A 25,251-nucleotide genomic window follows, 5' to 3' on the forward strand; every position below is an offset into this window, starting at 1 on the left:
GACCAGTCTACTCTAGTGACCAGTCTAGCAAATAACTTATCTGTCATCATAGAGCCTTTGTCCAGTGACTGATGGAGGCAGATACAGAGATCCACCGCCAGGCACCAGGCTGAGCTCCAGGTATCCAGTTGATGAGAGAGAGAAGAGGTACTGCAGGAAAGGGGCGTCGAGATCATGATGGAAGGGCATCCAGAGATGACCGGCCACACTAGTGGAAGCCCATGAACTGTGGACTGGTGGCTGTGGAGCCCCCATGGGACTAGACTAGGCCCTCTGGATCTGGAAGACAGTTGATTGGCTCAAACTGTTTGGGGGGCACACAGGCCGAGGGATCTGGATCTGTCCCTGGTCTATGAGCAGGCTTCTGGAACCCAGTGCCTGATGTGTGACACCTTCCACAGCCTTGCTTCAGTGGGGAGTGTGCTGGGCTCTGCTGACTCCCCATGGGAGACCTTGATTTGGGGGATGTGGGGATGTGGGGTGGCTTGAGAAAGAGGGCCGGGGGAGGAGGGGAATAAAAAATTTCTTAATAAAGAAAAATGAAAGAAAAAAAAGATATTAGCCCAAGATTAAGGAAGACATATTGGAATAAACCATTGAGCAGGGGGAGTCTTGGGGAAGAAGTTGGAGAAGCAAATGCTCTGTCCTGTGTTCTGCCACAACTAAAGTGGATATATGAAGACAGATGGCATGGAAAATTGCCTTAGAGCTGTTAAAGGGAAGTCTCCTTCTAAGACTGGAGTCTTTTTGCCTTCTCAATATCTTCCCCCCCCCCATCATAAGAAGTGTCCCCAGTGGTACATCCTGCTGTTCTTTCCTTCACCAGGGTCAGAGCCATGCTTTGTGATGTCAGAGCTCGAGCTCCCCCACTATTGGTTGAGACCTTGATGACCAATAAGGTTTGAGGGGTGTGGCCTGCTCTGCTCTGGTAGTTGATGAGACCTCTCGAAGGTAACACAACTAAATCCTGGCAATGGCGAATGTGACCAAGAAATCCGCTTCCGGAGCGGATCTTTCTGCTTTTTCGATGAATACTCAAGCAGTGGCTACGCCTGTCACACCGATAAAGACCAAGGCAGCCTACAAACTTTATCCCCCAGGCCTTCTTAATAAAATGGTAAGATAACCATCCTACCCAAGCACCCTCTTCTGGAGATTTACTCTTGTCTAAAGTACTACCTTTCTCTGGCCTGGCCTAAATCCCCTTACCTATCCTCACCTGTTCTGACAAAGAACCCTTCACAAGCATATCCAGACCCTTGCCCTAAATTAACTCTTGTGTCTTCCCTCTTGTCATTCCAGGCCCTAAAGGCCAACAAACATGGGAAACGTGCCCTGAAAAGGAGTTCCACCAAGAAGGATGTTAAAGAATTAACTCCACCCGTAAAAAAGAAAGGCAAAGATTCACCACCAATGGAGGAGTCACAGCCACTGATGGAGCATCCTGCAAATCCTGCTAATGATAAACCTACTACCTGTGAAGCAAGCACCATGACCGAACCTGAAGAATTAAATCCACCACTGCAAAAGAAAGGCGAAGATTCATCACCAATGGAGGAGACATGGCCTGCAGAGCCTGCTAAGTATCAACCCACTACCTGTGATGCAAGCACTATGACTGATCCTGAAGAACTAACTCCAATGCAAAAGAAAGGCGAAGATTCACAACCGATGGAGGAGACATGGCCTCTGGTGGACCAACTTGCAAAGCCTGCTAAGTATAAACCAACTACATGTGAAGCAAGCACCATGACAGATGCTGACGAAACAGCTCCACCCATGCCAAAGATAGGCAAAGATTCACCAATGGTGCAGGAGCCAGAGCCTCTGGTGGAACAACATGAAAAGCCTGCTGAGCTTCAACCCACAAAACCGGCTGAGGATCAACCTACTACCTGTGAAGCAAGCTACATGGCTGATGATGAAGAAGTAATTCCACCCCCTCCAAAGAAAGGCAGAGATTCACCATTGATGGAGGAGCCACAACCACTGGCAGAGAACAATGCAAAGCCTGCTGCAGATCAAGCAGCACCACCTGCAGAAGATCGACCCACTACTAGAGAAGCAAGCTCCATCACTGGTGCTGAAGAAGTAATTCCACCCATGGCAAAGGAAGGCGAAGATTTACCAATGATGGAGGAGCCACAGCCTATGTTGGAACAAACTGCAAAGCCTGTTGAAGATCAACCCAGTACATCTGAAGAAAGCGCCTCAACTGATGCTGAAGAAGTAACTCTACCTTTTCAGAAGAAAGGCAATGATTCACCACTGATAGAGCAGCGACAGCCTCTGGTGGAACAACCTGCAAAGCCAGCTGAACATCAATACTCAAAGCCTGCTGAAGATCAACCCAGCCCCTCTGAGGCAAGCTCCATGAGTCTCAAGGTGGATAGCCAATAGATGGCTATCTTGAAGATGGGAAATTCCCATTCCTATAAACAATAAAATTCAAAATGATATTTTTAAAAATAAATGCATTCCAATTTGAAAATTTATGTGTCTTTGTGAGTCACTAATGGTCGAACTGGTAAAGGGGAAGAGAAATGGTGGATGAGAGCAAGAGAGGAAGTTTGGGTGGGTATATGAAAAAGAAGGGATTTGGGACTCACAAGGTTTGCGGGGGTTGCATGATAAAGGAGGAACTTGGGGATGGATATATGAAAAGAAACAGACCTTGGTATCAATTGGTTGGGGACCACACAAGTGACTTAGGTGGGTGTATGGCACAGAGGGGCCTTTGGGTGGGTATATAGCAAGGCAGGTATTTAGGGTGCTATAGGGATGTAGGCCAGACAAGGAATTTGGTTGGCTATATGACAAAGAAGAGTATTTGGATAAGCATAGGACAATGAAGGGACTTTGTGCCCCCCAAAGTTGAGGGACAGACCACAAATGAACTATCAGACCCATGAATATAAAGGAGGGAGCATTAGTCACTAATAATGGAAGTGGTAAAGAGGAAGAGAAATGGGCATACAGCAAGAGAGCGAGTTTGGGTGGGTATATGACAAGAGGGGATCTGGGTCTCATAAGGTTGGGTGTAGACAAGATACTTGGATTGGCACATGATAAAGGAGGGACTTTGGATGGGTATATGAGAAGAAACAGACTTGTTCTCAAATTGTTGGGGGCCAGAGAAGTAACTTAGGTGATTGTATGATACAGAGGGTACTTAGAGTGGGTATATAGCAAGACAGGTCTTGGGGGTGCTATAGGGATGAAAGCCAGACAAGGAATTTGGCTGGGTATATAACAAGGAAGGGAATTTGGGTAAGCATATGACAAAGAAGGGACTTCAGGCCCCACAGAGTTGAGGGCCAGACCACAAATGCACTGTCAGACAAATTGACATAATGGATGGGGCATTGAAAACAAATTTCCTCCATTTACCTTATCTCCTAGAGATGGATGAAGAAGACTAGGTACCTGAACCAATGTATTTTACTAGAACAGGGCAAAACTCAATGGTGTGGATTGCCACAACCTATCTGAGGTGATGTGTGTGAGTGACAGTACTATCCCCCCAAAGAGAAGACACATTACCTTTTAGACAACTGCTGCTTTTATACCTCAGCCTATAATGTAAGTAAAGTCTTTCAGGAGCACCAAACACTTAGCATATTAGAATATACTAATCACATCTCAGAGAAAGTAATGGTAATTGAAAGTGACAAGTATAATCTTCATCATCCTTTATAAGAAACTTGGGATGTATCAGGGACTTCAGAGTGGGCTGCTTCCATGACAGGCCTAGCAGAGATGAGGGTATACTAAAGAGACACTTGTGTCTCTCCATCTATCAGACTACTGAAACAATAGATTTTAAAGTAATGTGAATTTCTATAGTTGTCTCATGCTTGATGAATGAAAGATCTCTAGCCAGAAGGAGAACTTATCTCCTTAAAGCAATTTCATACAATTCTAACTACCAAATCAACTTGCCAGATAAGACTAAAGATCAGACAGTGATGGTTGGGTTGATGGTGGGTGGAAGCCACATCTTGACCACAACTGCTTAGATATGAACATGCCTGGCCCTCTAGTTAAACTTTAATCTCACTTCAAAACCTCAGATGTACATCAGATATTTCAAAGGGTCTCTGGATCTCCTTATCCCTCTTTCCAAATTGCCCACATTGAATAAGTCTCTCTCTCTCTCTCTCTCTCTCTCTCTGTCTCTGTCTCTCTCTCTGTCTCTCTCTCTCTCTCTCTCTCTCTCTCTCTCTCTCTCTCTCTCTCTCCCTCTCCTCCCTCTCCTTCTCCCTCCCTCTCCCTCTCCCTCTCCCTCTCCCTCTCCCCCTCCCCCTCCCCCTCCCCCTCCCCCTCCCCCTCTCCCTCTCCCTCTCCCCCTCTCTCTTTTCTTCTTTCTACTGTTAATTTGGATCTTTTAATTGGCTTGCTGAGGATAGGTGGTTGAACTTAACTTCTTAGAGTACATCGGATGTTACACAAAATTTATTTACACCTCCAATGTTGTCAGTAAATATTATCTGTAAATATAATCTATTACTATGTTCTAAAATTACCTATATTTATGTAACAAGCATAAAAGTTTATTAATTTATAGTGTGTTGGTTGCAGTTTCTATTTCTGTGTTAAAATAGCATGAGCAAATGTAACTTAGGGAGGATATGGTTTATTTTGTTTATACTTCAATCTCACAGTCCATCATGAAAGAAAGTCAGTGTAGGAACTCAAATAGGGCAGGATCTTAATGCAGAGGCCACACAGGAGTGTTGTTTACTGGCCTGTTCCTCCTGACTTGCTAAGCCTGTTGTCTTATTGGTCTCAAGACCACTAGGCCAAGAGTGGTATCACCTACAGTGAGATAGGCCCTTCAACATCAATTATCAATCAAGAAAGGGCCACACAAGCTTACTTACAGGCTAAACTTGGATTAGGTAATTTTCTCAGTTGAGATTCCTTCTTCCCAAATGACTCTGTCTTGTGATATTAAACTGGCCAGAATATACAGTAGATTAAAAAAATCCTGACTATATAGAAGGAATATGTTGAGAATGTTTTTGACAGAAGACTAATTTAGTAACAAGATGGGAAGGGGAAAATGGGGGGGAAAAGTAATCATAATGCTGTGATGTCCATATTCATAATATCAACTAGTCACTAATTCCTTTCTAAACTTGATTTCTTTAAAGTGGTGCTTTTATATCATTAAAATGCAACAATTAGGAATGAAAATATGAATGTAATTAATAAAACTAGAATATAAATGTAACAAGAGACAAGACTGTGGTTTTTACACTAAAGAGTGCATAGGTATATTATCATATCCTCAACTTGTAGGAAATGAAAATGTATGATACATATTAGTATAAAATTGTCCCTATTCGACAGCTCTGGTAAGGGAAAATATTTTAAGTAGGTATAGTTATGTTCCTTCACTTTAGTTATACTAAAAGGCTAGCCTTCTTTTTTATATGGTAAAATCATGTGATTAACAGGAGTACAGGAATGGGGAGCTGAAGTTTGATTCCAAAGAAAAAGGAACAAAGATTTCTGCTCTATGTGGACCACAGGAGTGAGCTTATGGACCAAGGACTCCTGCCTAATGAGTGGGACTTCAACCCAGGAAGAACCACTCTCGTTTTCAAAATGGAAAATCATTAAGTCCTTGTTTTTCCCTTACCCAGAACTGATACCACATCTAAGAACAGAGGTTGTTTGTGCCCAAGGTCTCCATGAAATGGCCAACCAGTCTCACTCATATACTTGAAAGTTGGTCTCACTGCTTTCTATAAATTGGAAGATAGCAACAGTTATTATGGGCTTTCAGTTTCACACACACACACACACACACACACACACACACACACACACACACACACACACACGCTTAGCCAAAATTTAAATAAAATTATTTTACTGTAATACTTTCTGTTTCTTAAATTTAGGTGCCTAGTTATATGTGTTTAATATAATGTTTGTTAATTCTTTGAAAATTTTGTACATGCATGCAATATATTTTGACTGCATTGTCTTTCCATTCCTCTAACTGATCCTCCCAGATCCAAGCCCAACCTCCCTACCCACTTCATGTCTTTTTTTTTTTTTTAATAGTAACTACTCAGTCTAATCTCCTCATATAATGATGGGTGTGGAAAATCCACTTGAGCATGGTTGACTTACCACAGATGACGCTCTTAAAACTAACTGACTCCTTTTCCCTGCCTTAGTTGCTAGTCTATTGATCCAACATGTCCAAACCCACTCCAACAAGGCCACACGTTCCAATCTATCCCAAATAGTTGCACTCCTTGGTGACTAAGCATTCATATTTTTATTCCTAATTTTTGCATTTAAGTGATAAAAAGCAAACCCCTTAAAAATCAAGTTTAAAAAGGAACTAGTGACTAAATGAAATTATGGATTTCATTCTCATTTTGTCATAATTCTCTAGAAGCCACAGTCAGTAGGTCATCCATTAGAGGTGGAGAGTCCTGAGCCCTCCCCCAGTGCATCCTGGAATATTCACTGGATAAATCTTATGCAGTCTTTATTCATGCAACTACAACTGCTTTGAATTCACCAGAGCAATGGCCCTGTCATGTCTAGAGGACACTATTTCACTCTTGTCTTCTGCCACCTTTGACTCTTAAAATCTTATTAAATTCTTTCTGCAATGGTCTCTGAACCTTGAGGAGAGGGGTGCAGATGTCCATTTTGTAGCTGAGCATTTCATAGCCACTGATGTTTTGTAGGATGACCACTTCTGAATGCCTTTTTAAACCACAATCTACTGCATAAAGTTCTCTGAGGAGTTCTAAGAAGTGCACTAATCTGTAGTTATAGGAATATGAATTATAGTACAGTGTGTTACTTCATTCATTTAGCAAAATAATAGTATTAGGTTCAGTCCTGGGTCCTCTGTCTTCCATAACCATGTGTTCTCAGCAGGGGTTACAGCAGTAGGCATGTGTTGCTTTCTGTGAAGTAGGCCTTAAGTTCACTCTTAAGCAGTTGACTATCCCCATAAAGTTTGTTCCACTATTGCATTCATGGACACATTTTGCTATGTTGTTTATTAATATAGCTTGCAAGATTCTTAGCTAGGTAAGACTGCCAAATGATCTTTCCATCCATACACACACACCAGCCTACAAAGCACCTTCTGTTAGTATTAAAACTAGCCAGCCGGAAAGAAGTTACATGGTCAGTAACAACTTGATTTCTCCATGTCTTGGAATAAAAAGTATGTGGTGTGTTCAGTAATAGGATCTTACCATGTAGTTCTGGTGGGCAAGAGAGAGCAATGCCAATAGTCTGTATTGTTTAGGGATAGTCTAAGGCATCCCTGACCAACAACTCCAGCTGAGAAATTCCACACCTTCCATATCTGGCACCAGGCTTTTTATTTAGCAACCTATGGCTTCTGGTTCAAGTATTAACCACTGTGTGGGGTTAAATTATACTTATGGAATAGTAGCTAATAGGATTTGTTGATTTCTATATGGCTTTTAAGAATATCCTTAGAGTTAGTAATTCTTCCCTCTACAACATTTTCTCATGAGGATTGACCTTTTCTTCTTGATCAGTTAATCTGTTATAAAACTAGGAAATCAAGCTAAAGAATATCATTATGGGTCTAAAGAATGGGCTCTGAGTCTAACTCTAGCCTTGGGTAGACAGATAATATTGTGATCTTCCAGGAAATTTAGAAGAAATCTAGTAAGCAGCTTTCAGTAAAGAACCCCATTAAAATTCAAATCAAGTTAGGATTTGGGTTATGGTTAGGAATAAAAAAAAGATTCAATCCGAATGGGCCTTCTAGCCTCATCTTTTAATGGAAATGTGACCCTAAAGGAAGATGTCCATTTCAGAGACTTTAGAAATAGTATAAAGCCTGTTTAAACCATGTACAACTTCACAATGTTTTCTCTGGCCACTGTCTACTATCATCCCTGGTAGCATGTCCCTTCAAATGCTTTCTTCCCTGTCAATATCCACTTCCCATATTCTTACCTTAAGAATATATAACTTTATTATGCAACAATGTCTGTTTATTTTATCTATTTCATACTGTGTGCCTCCTCCAAATTCTTTCAGTGGAGATCATAAGAACCAGAGATGCAAGTGGAGGCCAAAAGAGATTGTACTAAAACTGTTTATTTCAATCTAGTTATGATTAGATTTCTTCCACTTTCATAATGGGAAAAAAAACATGGACTCCTCTCTCCTGGGCTTCAACTGTGAGGTTCAGGTGGCCAGAGTAGGTTAGTCAGTATCTGGAAACACTAGTATCCATTTGTATGTTGGGGAGTAGGTTTGTGAATGCAGAGCAAATGTTCAATGGGTGGGTCCAGGTATGTGAAGTGCTGAGGGACTCTAGATGCTGCCTATAGCACAGAAGGAGTTGATGGGACTAGGATTTGGTGAAGGACTTGGAAACCTGTAGAAGCCTGAAGCTTGTAAATGCAAGGCACATGTGTCCAGAGTAGGTCAGGCAGCATGTGGAAAATAAGAATTCATTTGTGTGGTCAGGGTTATTCACTAGGCAGAACTGAGGTGGATGTCATTAGTCTGGTTATGTAGTGAGGATGTTTAATCATCTAAATGTGTCTTGTGGATGAATGAAGGTAGGATGCTTCCTGTTGGGAGTATAGACGCAGTCTATAGTACAGTGCAATATGGTAGAACCTGACCAATTGGAGGGATTTGAATCTGTAGAAGCAAGAAGCTATCTACCACATGGAGATGGTGCCCAGACCATGCATGGGCACTGGTTGTGGGATCAATGTAGATATTGCAGAATGGTAAAAATAGGTATCAGATAGGAAGGTATTCACCTGGCTAACCAAGGTGGAAAACATATGAATTCTGGTTATAGAGTAGGGTCGATTAAGTGGCACAAGGTCTCTTCAAGGTAGATGTAGGTAGATGTGGGTAGAGTAATTCCTAGAGGGACCAGAGATGTTGTCTATAGCAAAGGCTACAATGCTGGGAATAGACTGGGACCTAAGATTTGGAGCCCTGTTGAAGCCTAGAGACCATTACTGCAAGGCAAGGAGACTAGGCCAGTATGGTGTATTGCTTGAGGGATATGAGTTAGATCCTGCAGGATATGAAACAGAAGTATTGGGTTGATTGCTGAGTATTCAAAGGCTAGATTCTGGAGGAGAATGTGGGAAGTCTGGATTATAGAGAGAGGTAGTATAGGCAATACTATGTACTCTGTATGGATGTGGTTAAGGTATGTAATGAATGAAGTATATGTTAGCTGTAGCATAGGAATAGGTGGTGGGACTAGGCAGGGGGTAGGATTTTGGACCCTCCTGAAGCCTAGAGCCCTGTACTATGTGTTGTAGGTTCTCAGACGTGGCTTGGGTACTGAGATAGATTCATCAGGATGTGGAAAAACATGTATCAAGAGTAATTTAGGGTTACTCAACAGGCTTGACTCTGGAGAGGACTTGTGGAATATGGGTATGGAGCTGGATTGTTTAGGTAGCACAAATTGTCCTGTGGGTAAGTCTTGTTACAGTAGATACTGACAAGAACATAGATGTTGTATATAGCTCAGGAGGGCATGGTGGGACTAGACTGGAGCAAAGAAATTTAGAGCCTGCCAAAAGCTAGAAGTCACTACTAGTGAGAGTAAGCAGTTCATATAGGGATGTCATTGGATATTCATTCAGTTTTGACTCCACTGGCTTGGAAAGACTTATCAGTTACAGCAGGGTAGTTAACTGTCTAGACTCTGGTAGAGGATTTGGAAAGTCTAGCAAAGGAGAGAGTGATGTATTCATCCAAAGAGCCTGTGGCTTGATGACGGAGGGGTGGTCTTGGTGGAACTCTAGATGGTGACTCCAGCACAGAAGAGGTTGATGGCACTAGGAATCCTAGAGGTTGCTAGTGGAGGCTCCTGGGGAAGGCCGGGACACTGGCTATGGGATCTGGCCTCTGTCCAGCACTATATGTAAAAGCAAGTATGGATTGGGGGGGGGGTTGTACTCAACAATTTAGAACCATGGGAAGACAGAGAAAGTCTGAATAAATAGTAATGTAGTACAGTCTACACAACGTGACCTGTAGATGGATTCTGGTAGGGCAGGTCCTAGCATAGCCTCGATGTTAGCTATAGCACAGGAGGATTTGTGAGTCTAGTCTGAGATGAGAAATTTGAGACTCTTCTGCTTAGATGTTCATACTGCACAGGAGAGATATGCAGAATAGCCACGAGCACTGGATATTGAACTCAGACTAGATCCAGATGGATGTGCAGAACACGTATCACGTAGGGGCTTATAAACCAAGCCAAATCCTGGAGGAGGACATCAGAAGTGTGGGTATGGAATGGGGTGGTGGAGGTAGCACAAAGGGTTGTGTGTTTGGGTTCAGGTTGCACCCTGTCTAGAGCCTGTATGTTGGCCATAGCACATTTGAAAGTGATGGGACTAGGCTGGGGCATGGGATTTGGGAACCTGTGGAAGCCATCGTGGTGCTATGCAAAGCATAGTTGATCAGTAGGCCATAGTATTGACTTTGGAAACCAGGATAGATGCAGACAGATATAGAAAATGAAGTATCTGGTTGTGAGGGAGTCCTTAGCAGGCTATACCATGGAGGAGGCCTCAGCAAGTCTGGGTATGCAGTGGGGTAATGTAGGTGGCATAAAATGTACTGTGTGTAGATGCAGCGAGGGCCAGTTCTGTAGGATCCTGTTTGTGGGATGCAGACCAGGAATAGTGGGTAGGAGCAGGCCCTGGGATTTGGGAGTCTGCTGAAAACGTGTGGTCACTACTACATATGCAAAAAAGTAAGTGACAAGACTATGCTGGGACATAATGAGATATGAGATATGTTTGGTGGAATGTGGAGAAACAATATCTAGTAAGGGAAATATTCACCAGGTTTGAACTTTGGAGAGGACATGGGAATTCTGGATAAGGAGAGGGGTTGTGAATGCAGAACAAATGTTCCCTGGGTGGGTGCAGGTAGAGTAAGTACTAAGGGACCCTAGATATTGGCTATACCACAGTGAAAATTTCTGGGATTAGGCTTGGCTGAAAGGATTAGGAAACATGTAGAAGCTTACAGCTTGCAACTGTAAGGTACTGGTGGCCATAGTAGGTCAGTCAGCATGTGGAAAAACAATAATCATTGCTGTGCTGCGGGTTACTCACTAAGTTAATCCTTGAGGGCTGGGATATGTGGGAAGTGTAGATATACAGCAAGGTGGTAGAATAATCTAAAATTGTTGAGTGGATGGATGCAGGTATGATAATTCCAGTTGGGCATACAAATGTTGATCTTAACCAAGAGAACATTTAGGGCCAGGCCAGTTGGAGGGTTAGAGTCTGCAGAAGCCTACAGCTGTCTATGGCAAGGATGTGGTGACCATAATAGGAATTGGCACTGGTTGTGGGATTGTGCTATTCTATACTGACATAACTGTGAAAAACAAGTATGAGATAGTGATGTGCTCCCCAGGCTAACACAGGAGGAGGTCACATGAAGTCTGGTTATGGAGTGGTATGGTTTAAGTGGCACAAGTTTTGCTGAAGGTAGATGAGGTTAGATGTGGGGAGGGTAAGTTCTGGTGAGAAGAAAGATGCTAGCTATAGCAAAGGATGAAATGTTAGGAATAGGCTGGGGCCTAGGATTCAAGGCCCTCTTGAAGCTTAGAGATTATTACTGCAAGGCAAGGAGTCCAGACAACTATGGGGCACTGCCTGAGACACATGAATTAGATCCTGCAAGATATGAAGACAGTAGTATTGGATGGTGTGGGGAGTATTGAATAGGCTAGACTATGGAGGAGAACATGGGAAGTTTGGGTATCGAGAGAGGTGGTATAGGCAACACCATGCCCTATGTGCGGATGTAAATAGGGCAAGTAATGGAGGGAACATAAATGTTAGCTATAGCACAGCAATAGGTGGTGCGACTGAGCTGAGGTGTGGGATTTGGGAACCTATTAAAGCCTAGAGTCCCATACTATGTTTTATAGGTTGTCTGTCTAAACTGGATTATTGGGACACATTCTGGAGGATGTGGAAAAACATGTATCAAGAATATGTTTGGTGTTACTAAGCAGGCTTGACCCTAGAGAGGATGTGGTTAATCTGGGTATGGACTTGGGTTGTATAGGTACCAAAAAGGGTCCTTTGGCTGTTGTTACAGTGGATCTTGCAGGAAACTAGATGTTGCCTATAGCACAGGAGGCCTTCTTGGGACTCAGTTGGAGCAAAGTATTTGGGACAATGACAAAAGATAGAAGTTACTACTAGTGAGAGCAAAAAGCTATTCTAGGGATGCCACTGGATGTAATATATCATCCATTCTGGACTCCATTGGATTTGGAAAACAATTATCTGGTGCATGGGGGTACTCACTTGTCTGGATACTGTAGGAAGATTTGAACAGTCTGGGCAGGGAGACAGGAATGTAAGCAACCAAAACTCCTGTGGTTTGATGAGGGAGGAGTAGTCTTGGTGGCAATGTAGATGATATTTCCTGTACAGGAGGATGATGGGACTAGGAATCCTAGAATTTGCTGGTGGAGGGCACTGGGGAAGACCTGGACATAGGCTATGGGACCTGGGGTAAGTCATGCCCTGTGGCAAGCTATGGGGATATGAAATAGACGTCCAGCTATATATAATAAGCTATATCTTGATAAGGCCAAGGGTCAGTCAATCGGGAAACCAAACAGCAAGTCTATTGGTGTTATGCAGCTTAATATTCAGTTGTGCCTTGCTATGAATTCCTTGTGCTCATAATTCTCCTAAAATGTGTATGTATGTGTGAATCTCCATTTCAAAGCACCTAGATGGCCAAGTAGATAGAACCTTCTGTCTCTGAGCTCCAGGCTCCCTCTTTAGCATTTGTTTTGGGTATCTGCCATTTGCAAATACCCTCCTTAAGCTACTTCCTAAGATAGGGTCTACCCCAAACAAAGCCTTAAAAGACAAGCAAGGAACAGGTAGCTACCAGGCCACCATCTGTCAGATGCCTGAAAAGCCCCCTGAATTTAGATAAAATGTCTTTTCTGAGACTACAGGCCAAATGCCTACCAACTAGAGGAATAAGCTTTGTTTCTTGTGCAAATAAACCCCCCTTCTCTCTCTCTCTCTCTCTCTCTCTCTCTCTCTCTCTCTCTCTCTCTCTCTCTCTCTCTCTCTCTCTCTCCCTCTCTCTCACTGCTCCAGAGAACTTCAGGGAGTTTCCCCTCATCAGGTGCTTCAAGCTGTGATGCAGATTGACCTTATCAGTACTCTTCCCCTGCCCTGTCAAGGAACTGGCAGCAGAGGGAAAAAATGATGGTTTTAACTTTTAGTGACCTACAGACTTTCCCTACCCTATCACCTGTAAGTTTATAGTTGAACACATTTATGTTAGACTCATAATGCCTTCACCTAACCACAGTAAGGATATATTTCTAGCACATAAATTCCTTTTCTGATTTATCCCAACTGCTAACTGACTCTACTCTTATCTCTCCCCTTTTGGGTTGCAAATGAAATTGCCAGGACCCCTGCAATCTTGTGCTGTATACAAAACATAAGGTGTTACTTCTGAGGATGGGATATAGACCAGCCCTAAGAGAAGGGAACTAGGATTTGGAGGAATTAAGAGAATTGGAACTAAAGGAATTTAGAGAATTCAGGTATGGAAGAGAACTAAGGAAATGACGAGATCTGAGAGAACTGGTGACTGAATGATGGTGACTGAAGCATAAACGAATTGAACTAAAGAGCTCTAAGCAACTGGATTCATTCCCGCGCTTATGGTAGTGTCTCTTCTGGGCCCCTGGATTTATATAAATTTAAGGCTGGACCCTTAAATGTTATACAAAAGTGCCTATATGCAAAAACAATAATTGATTGGGGGGTTTACTCAACAACTTTACTCAACTCAGGAAGATATGGAAATTCTGAATAAGGAATAAAGTGCTATTGAATAAACAAAGTGTCCATAGATAGATTCTAGTAGGGCAGCTCCTATCAGGAGCCTTGATGTTAGCTACAATTCAGGAGGATTTGTGAGATTACTCTGAGCTGAAGAATTTGTGACCCTACTGCATAGATATCCCTAATGCAAGGGGCTGGGAACCAGAATAGTCAGGGGTACTGGCTGTAGAAATCAGGCTAGTTCCAGATGGATGTGAAAAACAAATATCTGGTTGGGGCTTATATACCAAGCTAGACTCTGGAGGAGGACATCAGAAGTACGTGAAGTGGGTGGGCGGAGGTGGCACAAAGGGTCCTGTGGGTGGGTGCAGGTAGCACCTTTTCTGGATCCTGGATGTTGGCTAGAACATACATGTAAGTGATGAGACTAGACCAGGCCATGGGATCTGGGAACCTGTGGAAGTCATGATGTTTCTACTTCAAGGCTCAGTTGATCAGACTAGGCCAGAGTATTGACTGTCAGAACCACCATAGATTCAGAGGGATGCAGAAAAACAACCATCTGTTTGTGAGAGAGTACTCACCAGGTTAAACCATAGAGGAGGTCTCCAGGTGTCTAGGTATGGAGTTGGATAATGTATGTGTCACAAAGAGTACTGTGTGTAGATGTAGGTGGAGGGCCTGGTAGGACCCTGAATATTGGATACCGAATAGGAGTATGCAGTGGAAGTAGGCCCCTGAATTTGGGACTGTGTTGTAACCAAGTGTTCACTATAGCAACACACAGGAATATAAGTGGCAAGATTAAGCTGTGCTAGAGAGACAAGAGCTTTGTTTTGTGGGATGAGGAGAAACACTATCTGGTAGGTGAAATATTTACCAGGTTTCCATTTTGGGGGAGGACATGGGAAGTCAAGACAAGGAGAAGGGTTGTAAATGTAGAGCAAATGGTCAGTGGGTGGGTGCAGGTATGTTAAGTGCTGAGGGAGTCTAGATGTTGCTATATAGCACAGAAGGAGTTGATGGGACTAGGAATGTCTCAAGGATATTGAGAGCTGCAGAGGCCTGAAGCTTGCAAAAGCAAGGCACATGTGTCCAGAGTAGGTCAGGCAGCCTGTGGAAAATTAAGAATTCATTTGTGTATTGGGGTTATTCACTAGGCAAAACCTGGGTGTATATATGGTAAGTCTGACTATGTAGTAAGGAGGTTTATTTATCTAAATGTGTCTTGTGGATGGATGCAGGTAAGATGGTTCCTGTTGGGAGTATAATTGTTGGCTACAGCACAATGGAATGTGGTAGAACCAGGCCAGTTGGAGGAATTAGATTCTGCAGAAGCCTAGAGGAATTTACAACATAGAGCTGGTGCCCAGACTATGCATTGGAACAGGTTGTGGGACCAATCTAGATATTGTGGAATTGTGGAAAACAACTATCAGATAGGGATTTACTTACCAGCCTCATCCAAGAAGTGTCCATATGAAGTCTTGGTATTGAGTGGGGTTTTTATGTGGCACAAGGTTTCCTGAAGGTAGATATGGGTAAAGTAATTCCTGGATTGAGCATAGATGTTGGCTATAGCAAAGGGTGAAATGCTGGGACTAGGCTGGGCCCTAGGATTTGTGACCATGTGGAAGCCTAGAGACCATTACTGCAAGGCAAGGAGTCTAGATGCAATGGAGTACAGCCTAAGGCACTTGAGTTAGATCCTGCAGGATACAAAAACAATATTTGGGTTGCGTGTGGAATATTCATTAGGCTAGACTCTGGAGGAGAACATGGCAAGTTTTGGTTTAGACACTGGTGGTACATGCAGCACCAAGTCCTGTGTGTGGATGAGGGTAAGGTGAGTAATGGATGGAAACTAAATGTTTGTTACAGCACAAGGAATAGGTGGTGTGGCTAGGCAGAGGGACACTCCTGAGACCTAGAGACACCTACTATGTGTTGTAGGTTGTCAGACTTGGCTTGGATACTTGGATATATTCAGCACGATGTAGAGAAACATATATCAAGAGTACCTTAGGATTACTAAACAGGCTTGACCCTAGAGAGGGCATGAGAAATCTTTGTATAGAGTTGGGTTGTTTGGGTAGCACAAATGATCCTGTTGGTAAGTTTTATCACAGTAGCAACATAAATGTTACCTATAGCACAGGAGGGCATGGTGTGATTAGGCTGGAGCAAAGAATTTTGGAACCTGCCAAAAGCTAGAAATCACAGCTGGTGAGAGGAAGCAGCTAATATAGGGATGTCATTGGATATTCCATCCAGTTTTGATTCCAATGTATTTGGAAAACTATTATCTGTTGCAGCAGGGTACTTACCTATCTAGACTCTAGAGGAGGATTAGGACAGTCTGGGAATGGAGAGGGTGATGTAGGCAACCAAAGAGCCTGTGATTTGATGAAGGAGGGGTAAGTCTTGTTGGGAATCTAGATGGTAACTCCAGCAAAGGAGGAGTTAATGGGACTAAGAATCTTATAGTTTGCTTTTGGAGGCTTCTGAGGAATGCTTGGATACTGGCTATGGGACCTGGACTAGATCAAACACTGCATGTAATAACAAGTATTGATTTGGGAGGTGTACTCTACAAGTTAGACCCTCAGGAAGACTGGAAAGTCTGAAAAAAAAGAGTAATGAATTATAGTCTACACAAAGATTCCTATAGTTGGATTCTGTTAGGGTAAGTTCTAGCAGGTTACTCAATGTTGGCTATAGTACAGGAGGATTTGTGAATCTAGTCTGAGATGAGGGATTTGAAACTCTCCTGCCTAGATGTCCATACTGCATGGGAAAGACAACCCAGGCATCCAGAATAGCCACAGGCACTGGATATTGAACTCAGACTAGATCCAGATGGATATGTAAAACAATTATGACATAAGGGCTTATAGACCAAGCCAGATCCTGTAGGAGGACATCAGAAGTGTGGGTATGAAATGGGGTGGTGCAGGAAGCAAGGAAGGGTCCTGTGGTTGGGTTCAGGTTTCACCGTGTCTGGAGCCTGTATATTGACTACAGCCCATTTGGAAGTGATGGGACTAGGCCAGGAAAGGGGATTTGGAACCCTGCAGGAGCCTACATAGTACGACTGCAAGGCTCAGATTGATCAGATTAGGCCGGAGTATTGACTATGTGAACTAGGATTGATCTAGAGGTATGTAGAAACAGAAGTATCTGGTTGTGAGGGAGTATTCAGCAGGCTATCCCATGGAGGAGGCCTCAGCAACTCTGGGTATGGAGTGGGGTACTGTAGGTGGTACAAGCAGTACTGGGTATAGATGCAGGTAGGCAGGTCCAGATAGGGAACTGTATGTTTGCTACAGAACAGGAGTAGGTCCCTGGATTTGGGAGTCTGTTGAAAACTTGTGGTCGTTACTGTAATATGCAAGAATTTAAGTGACAAGACTATGCTGGGACACTATAGTGAGATATGAGCTATGTGTGGTGGGATGTGGAGAAACATGATCTGGTAAGGGAAATATTCACAAGCTTTGTACTTTGGGGAGGACATGAGAATTCTGGATAAGAAGAGGGGTTATGAATTCAGAACAAATGTTCCCTGGGTGGGTGCAGGTAGAGTAAGTACTAAGGGACCCTAGATATTGGCTATATCACAGTAGGAATTTCTGGGATTAAGCCTGGCTGAAAGGATTAGGAAACATGTAGAAGCCTACAGCTTGCAACTGTAAGGTACTGGTGGCCATAGTAGGTCAGTCAGCATGTGGAAAAATAATAATCATTGCTGTGTTGGGGGTTACTCACTAAGTTAATCCTTGGGGGCTGGGATATGTGGGAAGTGTAGATATACAGCAAGGTGGTAGAATAATCTAAAATTGTTGAGTGGATGGATGCAGATATGATAATTCCAGTTGGGCATATAAATGTTGGTCTTACCCAAAAGAACATTTAGGGCCAGGCCAGTTGGAGGGATTAGAGTCTGCAGAAGCCTAGAGCTATTTATACAAGTAGCTAATAGCCAGACTATGCATGGATACTGAATGTGGGACCAATCTAGATATCAGAAATGGATGTACTCCCCAGGCTAACACTGGAGGAAACCACATGAAGTCTGGGTATGAAGCAGTGTGGTTTAATTGGTACAAGTTGTCCTGAAGGTAGATGAGCATAGATGTGGATAGGTTAAGTCCTGGTTGGAGGAGAGATGTTGGCTGTAACAAAGAATGACTGCTGGGAGACTAGGCAGGGGCCTGGGATGCAGGACCATCTTGAAGCCTAGAGATCATTATTGCATGACATTATTCCAGACTACTATGGGGAAATGCCTGAGGCACATGAATTAGATCCTGCAAGATATGAAAACAGTAGTATTGGATTGTGTGTGATATACTGAATAGGCTAGATTATAGAAGAGAATATGGGAAGTTTTGGTATAGTAAGATGTGGTATAGGCAACACAATGCCCTGTGTGTGGATGTGGATAGGGTGAGTACTGAAGGGAACTTAAATGATAGCTATAATACAGGAATATATCATGTGGTTATGCTTGGCTGTGGAATTTGGGACCCTACTGAACCCTGGAGTCCTTTACTATGTGTTGGACATTGTCTGACTAGACTGGTTATTAGGATAGAATTGAAGAATGTGGAAAGACATGTATCAAGGATATATTTGGGGTCTAACAACACTCTTAACCCTGGAGAGGTTGTGGGAAATCTGGCTATGGAGTTGAGTTATAAAGGTAGCAAAAAGGGAGGGTCCTGTGGCTGTTGTTACAGTGGATCCATGAAGGAACGTCAATGTTGCCTATAGCACTAGGATGGAGCAAAGTATTTAGGACCCTGGCAAAAGCTAGAAGTCAATTCAAGTGAGAGCCAACAGCTATTGTAGGGATGCTACTGTATCTTCTATCCAGTCTGGACTCTACTGCATTTGGAAAATAATTATCTGGTACAGAGTGGTACTCACCTGTCTAGACTCTGGAGGAGGATTTGCATAGTCTGGGCATGGAGTAGGTGATGTAGGCAACCAAAATTACTTGCAGTTTGATGAGGGAGGGGTGGTCTTGGTGGGAATATAGATGCTGAACCAAGTACAGGAGGAGTTGTTGGGTCTAGGAATCCTAGAGTTTGCTACCAGAGGAGGATGGGGAAGCCCTAGACATTGTGACCGCGGGTAGGTACAACATCATATGCAAAAACAAGTATTGATTTTTGGAATGGTGTTTTAAACATGTTAGACCCTCATGGAAATCTGAAACAGGGGTAGTGTAGTGTAATCTACACAAAGTGTCCTATTGATGGATTCTGGTAGTACAGGTCCTAGAAGGAGCCTAAATGTTAGCTACAGTACAGGAAGATTTATGAGTCTAGTCTGAACTGACTGATTTGTGACTCCACTGCCTAGATGTCCCTACAGCAAGGGGCAGCAGCCAGATTAGCCAGGGATGCTGGCTATTGAACTCAAGCTAGATCCTTATGGATGTGCAAAATAAGTATCAGGTAGGGGCTTATATATGAAGCAAGTACCTGGAGGAGGACATTAGAAGTGTGGGTATGGAGAGGGGTTGTGGAGGTAGCACAAAGTGTCCCGTGCGTGTGGGCAGGTAGCACCTTGTCTGGAGCCTGTATACTGTCTAAAGAACACCAGAAAGTGATGAGGCTAGTCCAGGGCATGGGATTTGGGAACCTGTGGAAGTATTGATGTTGCTATTGCAAGGCTTAAGTGATCAGACTACACCAGAGTATTAATGGTGGGAACCAGAATAGATCCAGATGGATGTAGAAAAACAAGTGTCTGGTGGTGAGCAAGTACTCACCAGGCTATACGATGGAGGAGGCCTTGGGAAGTCTCTGTATTGAGGGGGGTAATGTAGGTGGTGCTAAGAGTACTGTGTGTAGATGCAGGGAGGACAGGTCATGGTAAGACAATATATGTTGGCTACAGAACAGGAGTAGGTGAAGTAACTAGGTCCCTGAATTTAGGATTCTGTAAAAACCTAGTGGACACTCCTGTAACAGGCAAGAATGTAAATGCCAAGACTATGCTGGGACACTGGCAGTGAGATATGAGCTATGTTTGGTGGGATGTGCAGAAACACATTCTGATAAGGGAAATATTCACCAGGTTTCGACTTTAGGCACAAATGGAAGTCTGGATAAGGAGTGAAGTTGTGAATGCAGAGCAAATGTTCCATGGGTGCATGCAGATATATTAAGTGCAGAAGGAGAATAGATGTTGGCTGTATCACTGAAGGAGTTGCTGGGACTAGGCTAAGCTGAACGAATTGGAGACCTGTAAAAGACTACAGATTGCAACAAGGTGGCCAAAGTAGGTTCGTCAGCATGTAGAAACACAAATATTAATTTGCCTCTTGGGGCTTATTCATTAGGCTAACTCCTTGGAGCTGGGGCTTGTAGGAAGGCTGGATATATAGTGAAGTGGATTAATCTTTTAAATGTGTCCTGTGGATGGATGCAGGTATACCTTTTGGGTATATAGATATTGTCTATAGCACAACAGAATGTGGTAGGACCAGGCCACTTGGAGGAATTAGAGCCTGAAGAAGCACAGAGCTATCTACGGCAAGGAGCTAGTGGCCAGAATAGTCATGATCACTTGTTGTGGGACCAATCTAGATATGGCAGAATTGAAGAAAAAACAAGTATCAGGTTGGGAAGTATTCTCCAGTCTAACACAGGAGGAAACCACAAAAATTCTGGGTATGGAGTGTGGTTATTTAGGTGGAACATGGGGTCCTGAAAGTAGATGTGGGTAGGGTAAGTCTGGGTGGGAGCATAGATGTTGGCTATAGCAAAGGATGGAATGTTTGAACTAGGCTGGGGCCTAGGTTTTGGGATTCTGTTGAAGTCTAGAAATCATTACTGCAAGGCAAGGAGTCCAGACTACTGGACTACTGTGTCTGAGGCACACGAATTACATCCTTCAGGATATAAAAACAGAAGTATTGGTATATGTGTGGAGTATTCAATAGGCTAGACTTTGGAAGATACCATGGGAAGTCTGGGTATAGAGAGGCCTGGTACATATCACACCAAGCCATGTATGCAGAGATGGATAGGGCGAGTACTGGAGAGAACCTAAATGTTAGCTATAACACAGGAAGAGGTGGTGAGAATAGGCAGGGGTTTGGGATTTGGGAACCATCTAAAGCTTAGAGGCCCGTACTATGTGTTGTAAGTTGTAGACTAAGCTGGGGTTCTGGGACAGATTCAGCAGGATGTTGAAAAACATGTATCAAGAGTACATTTGGGATTATTCAACAGGCTTGACCCTGGAGAGTTAATCGGAAATCTGGGTAGAGTTGGGTTTTTCAGGTATCACAAATGGTCCCCTGTGTGAGGATTGTTACATTGGGTCTTGCAGGAAGCTAGAAGCTGCATATAGCACAGGAGTACATGGTGGGACTTGGCTGGAGCAAAGGATTTCAGTCCCTGCCAAAAGCAAGACTTCACTACTTATGAGAGAAAGCAGTTGTTCTAGGGTGCCACGGGATCTTCCATCAGTCTGGACTCCACTGGATTTGGAAAACAATTATCTGGTGCAGACAAGTACTCACCTGTTCAGACTCTGGAGGAGAATTTGGACAGTCTAGGCATGGAGTAGGGTGATGTAGGTAGCCAAAGCTCCTGTGGTTTGATGAGGGAGGAATGGTCTTGATGGGAATCTATATGCTGTCTCTGGCATATGAGATAGGAGGAGTAGATGGGATTAGGAAATCCTAGAGGGTGCTAGTGGCTGGGGCTCGGATAGACCTGACAAAGTGTTTGGGACCTGGGGAAGATCCTACCTTATATGCAAAAACAAGTATCATTCGGGGGTCAGTACACTCACAAATTCAACTCTTAGGAAGACACAGAAAGTCTGAATAAGGAGTAACATAGTAAAGTGTACACAAAGTGACCAGTAGATGGATTGTGGTAAGGTAGGTCCTAGCAGGAGCCTAGATGTTAGTTACAGTACAGGAAGATTTGTGAGACTAGTCTGGGCTGCAGGATTTACTGCTAGAGATCCAGACAGCAAGGGGCAAGCAGCTGGACTAGCCAGGGCTGCTGGCTATTGAAATCAGGCTAAATCCTTATGGATATGTAAAAAAAAAAAGTATCAGGTTGGCGATTATATACCAAGCTAGACCCTGGAGGAAGATATCAGAAGTGTGGGTATGGAGAGCGCTGGTGGAGGTAGCATAAAAGGTCCTGTGGGTTGGTACAAGTAGCACCTTGTCTGGAGCCTGTATATAATCTAGGGAACATCTGGATGTGATGGGACTAAGCCAGGGCATGGGATTTGGAAACCTGTAGAACCCAAGATGTTGCTACTACAAGGCTCAGTTGATCAGGGTAGGCCATAATATTGATGTGGGAACCAAGATAGATCCAGGCAGATATTGAAAAACAAGTACCTGATTGTGAAGGAGTACTCATAAGGCTATATCATGGAGGAGGCTCCTTGAGAACTCTGGGTATGCAGTGGGGTAATGTAGGTGGCACAATGTGTATTGTGTGTAGATGCAGGGAGGGCAGGTCCTGGTAGGACCCTGTACGTTTGCTGCAGAATAGCAAGCAGTAGGTGGTCAGAGCATGCTCCTGGTGTTGGGCCTCTGTTGAAATCTAATGGTCACTCCTGCAACAGGCAAGAATATAAGTGCCAAGACTAGGCTGGGACACTGGCAGTGGGATATGATCTATGTTTTTGTGGAATGTTGAAAAACAGTATGTGGTAGGGGAAATATTCACCAGGTTTGAACTTTGGGGAGGACATGGGAAGTCTAGATATATAGTGGGGTTGTGTATGCAGAGCAAGTGTTCCACAGGTGGATGCATGTATGGTAAATGTCAAGGGATACTAGATTTTTGCTATAGAACAGCAATGGGTGTTGGGGACCTGCTGTGGTTTGAGATTTGGGACCCTGAAGAAGGCCCTAAATCACTACTGCAAGGTGCAGGAAGCCATTCTACAATGGGACAGGAGCTATTCTATCTAGGATAGATTGCACTGAATATGGAAAAGCAAGCACAAAGTGCGGATGTGCCCACTTGACTAGACCTTGGAGGAAGTCTGGGTATGTTGTGGAGAGGTATGGGTAGCATGAAGGGCCCTGTTGGTTGATGTAGAGGGTAATACCTTGTATTGGCTATAGTACAGGGAGAATTGTTCTGACTAGCCTTATGTGTGTCTGGGGACCATGTTGAAGCCTAGAAGTCACTACTTCAATGCAAAGAGTCTAGACTAATATTGGACATTGCTTATGGTTTCCAGGTTATATCTGGCAGTATGTGGAAAAACAAGTATTTGATAGTGTGTGGCATTCTCAGTAGGCTGGACACTGGATGATGTGAGGAGACTGGTTATAGACTGGGCTGGTGCAGGTGGTGGGAAGGGTCCTGTGGGTGAATGAGGATATTACAGGAACCTATGTGTTGGCCACAGAAAGGAGGAGGTATTGAGACTAGGCTGGGGAGCCTGACTTGGGAAAGTGTGGAAGCCTAGAGATCACTACTATAAAGCTACACAGCAAAAGTAGGCCTGGGTCCTAGCTTTGTCACACTCACTAGGTCCAGAGGAATGTGGAAATACAAATATTCACGGGTGTGTTTGTGTGTTTGTGTGTGTGTGTGTGTGTGTGTGTGTGTGCACCTGTGCTCACGTGCATGCACACTCACATACATGCCCACTCACACACATGCCCACTCAACAAGCTAGACCATGAAGGAGGATCTGTGAAGTCTATGTATGGAGTCTGGTGGTATGGATGTTGTAAAGGGTCCTGTGAGTGGATGTGGATGGAACCAGTCCAGGAGTGAGCCTAGGTGTTGGCTATAGGACTTAGTGGTGAGACTAGGTGGGGTGAAAGATTTGAACCCTGAGGAAGACTGGAGGTAGCTACTGAAAGATACAGACTGCAAGATAAGTCTGTGGGACTCAGGTGAGATACTGTGAGATGCAAAAAAAAAAGTATATTGTGGTAGGGTACAATACAGGCTTGAACAGGAAGGGGGACATGGGAAATCTGTAAATGAAGTAAAGGGTAGGCAGAGCTAAGTATCCTATAGCTGGCTGTGAGTTGGGGTCTGGGTCCTGGTGGGAGCCCAGATGTTTGCTATATATGGGTTGATAGGATGCTTGACATATGTAATGATATTCAAATACAGAAATGTTACTTGGGAATGATTTTTGGGAAGGCATTCAAGATATTAGCCCAAGATTAAGGAAGACATATTGGAATAAACCATTGAGCAGGGGGAATAAACCACCTATGACAAAGAAAGGCAAAGATTCACCACTGATGGAGGAGCCACAGCCTCGGTTGGAATAAACTGCAAAGCCTGCTGAGGATCAACCCAGTACCTTTGAAGCAAGCTCCTCAACTGATGCTGAAGAAGTAACTCCACCTTTTCAGAAGAAAGGTAATGATTCACCATTGATAGAGCAGTGACAGCCTCTGGGGGAGCAACCTGCAAAGCCAGCTGAACATCAATACTCAAAGCCTGCTGAGGATCAACCCAGGCCCTCTGAGGCAAGCTCCATGAATCTCAAGGTGGATGGCCAATAGATGGCTATCTCAAAGATGGGAAACTCCCTTTCCTATAAACAATAAAATTCAAAATTATATTTTTAAATATAAATTATTCCAATTTGAAAATTAATGTGTCTTTGTGAGTCACTAATGGTGGAACTGGTAAAGGGGAAGAGAAATGGTGGATGAGAGCAAGAGAGGAAGTTTGGGTGGGTATATGAAAAAGAAGGGATTTGGGACTCACAAGGTTTGGGGGCAGACAAGAATCTTGCAGGCATACATGATAAAGTAGGGACTTTGGAGGGGTATATGAGAAGAAACAGACATTGGTCTCAAATTGTTGGGGGCCAGAGAAGTAACTTAGGTTATTGTATGATACAGAGGGTACTTAGAGTGGGTATATGACAAGGCAGGTATTTAGGGTCTATAGGGATGGAGACCAGACAAGGAATATGGTTGGGTTTATGACAAAAAAGAGAATTTGGGTAAGCATAGGACAATGAAGGGACTTTGGCCCCACAAAGTTGAGGGCCAGACCACAAATGAACTATCAGACCCATGGACTTAATGGAGGGAGCATTAGGCAATAATGGTGGAAGTGGTAAAGAGGAAGAGAAATGGTGGATATATGGCAAGAGAGTGCATTTGGGTAGGCATATGACAAGAGGGGATTTGGGTCTCTCAAAGTTTGGGTGCAGACAAACTTGGGGGGAGGTACATGTTTAAGGAGGAACTTTTGATGGGTATATGAGAAGAAACAGACCTTGGTATTAAGTGGTTGGGGACCAGAGAAGTAACTTAGGTGGGTGTATGACACAGAGGGGACTTAGAGTGGTTATATAGCAAGGCAGGTATTTAGGGTGCTACAGGGATATAGGC

The 25,251-nt window shown here is 43.5% G+C and overlaps 2 protein-coding genes across 12 annotated transcripts in view; one reads left to right on the top strand and one right to left on the bottom strand.

Moving 5' to 3' along the window:
* Dmd (dystrophin) overlaps nucleotides 1-25,251 on the bottom strand; it is a 2,251,111-nt gene that overhangs the window by 1,651,580 nt on the left and 574,280 nt on the right. The gene's annotated exons all lie outside the window — the stretch shown is intronic.
* Nucleotides 827-2,491, top strand: LOC121825678 (uncharacterized). Its single transcript, XM_042269050.2, has 2 exons — nucleotides 827-1,117; nucleotides 1,303-2,491. The coding sequence occupies exons 1-2, from the start codon at nucleotides 974-976 to the stop codon at nucleotides 2,398-2,400; spliced, it is 1,242 nt and encodes a 413-aa protein (XP_042124984.2). The 5' UTR covers nucleotides 827-973; the 3' UTR covers nucleotides 2,401-2,491.

The sequence above is a fragment of the Peromyscus maniculatus genome, chromosome X (assembly GCF_049852395.1).
Source record: "Peromyscus maniculatus bairdii isolate BWxNUB_F1_BW_parent chromosome X, HU_Pman_BW_mat_3.1, whole genome shotgun sequence".
Classification (NCBI taxonomy): domain Eukaryota; kingdom Metazoa; phylum Chordata; class Mammalia; order Rodentia; family Cricetidae; genus Peromyscus; species Peromyscus maniculatus.

What these genes read in the sequence shown, in the direction of transcription:
- LOC121825678 (XM_042269050.2), top strand. Translation starts at nt 974, where the DNA reads ATGGCGAATGTGACCAAGAAATCCGCTTCCGGAGCGGATCTTTCTGCT. An exon ending in CAGGCCTTCTTAATAAAATG is followed by an intron (nt 1,118 to 1,302) that starts GTAAGATAACCA and finishes TTGTCATTCCAG; the next exon opens with GCCCTAAAGGCCAACAAACA.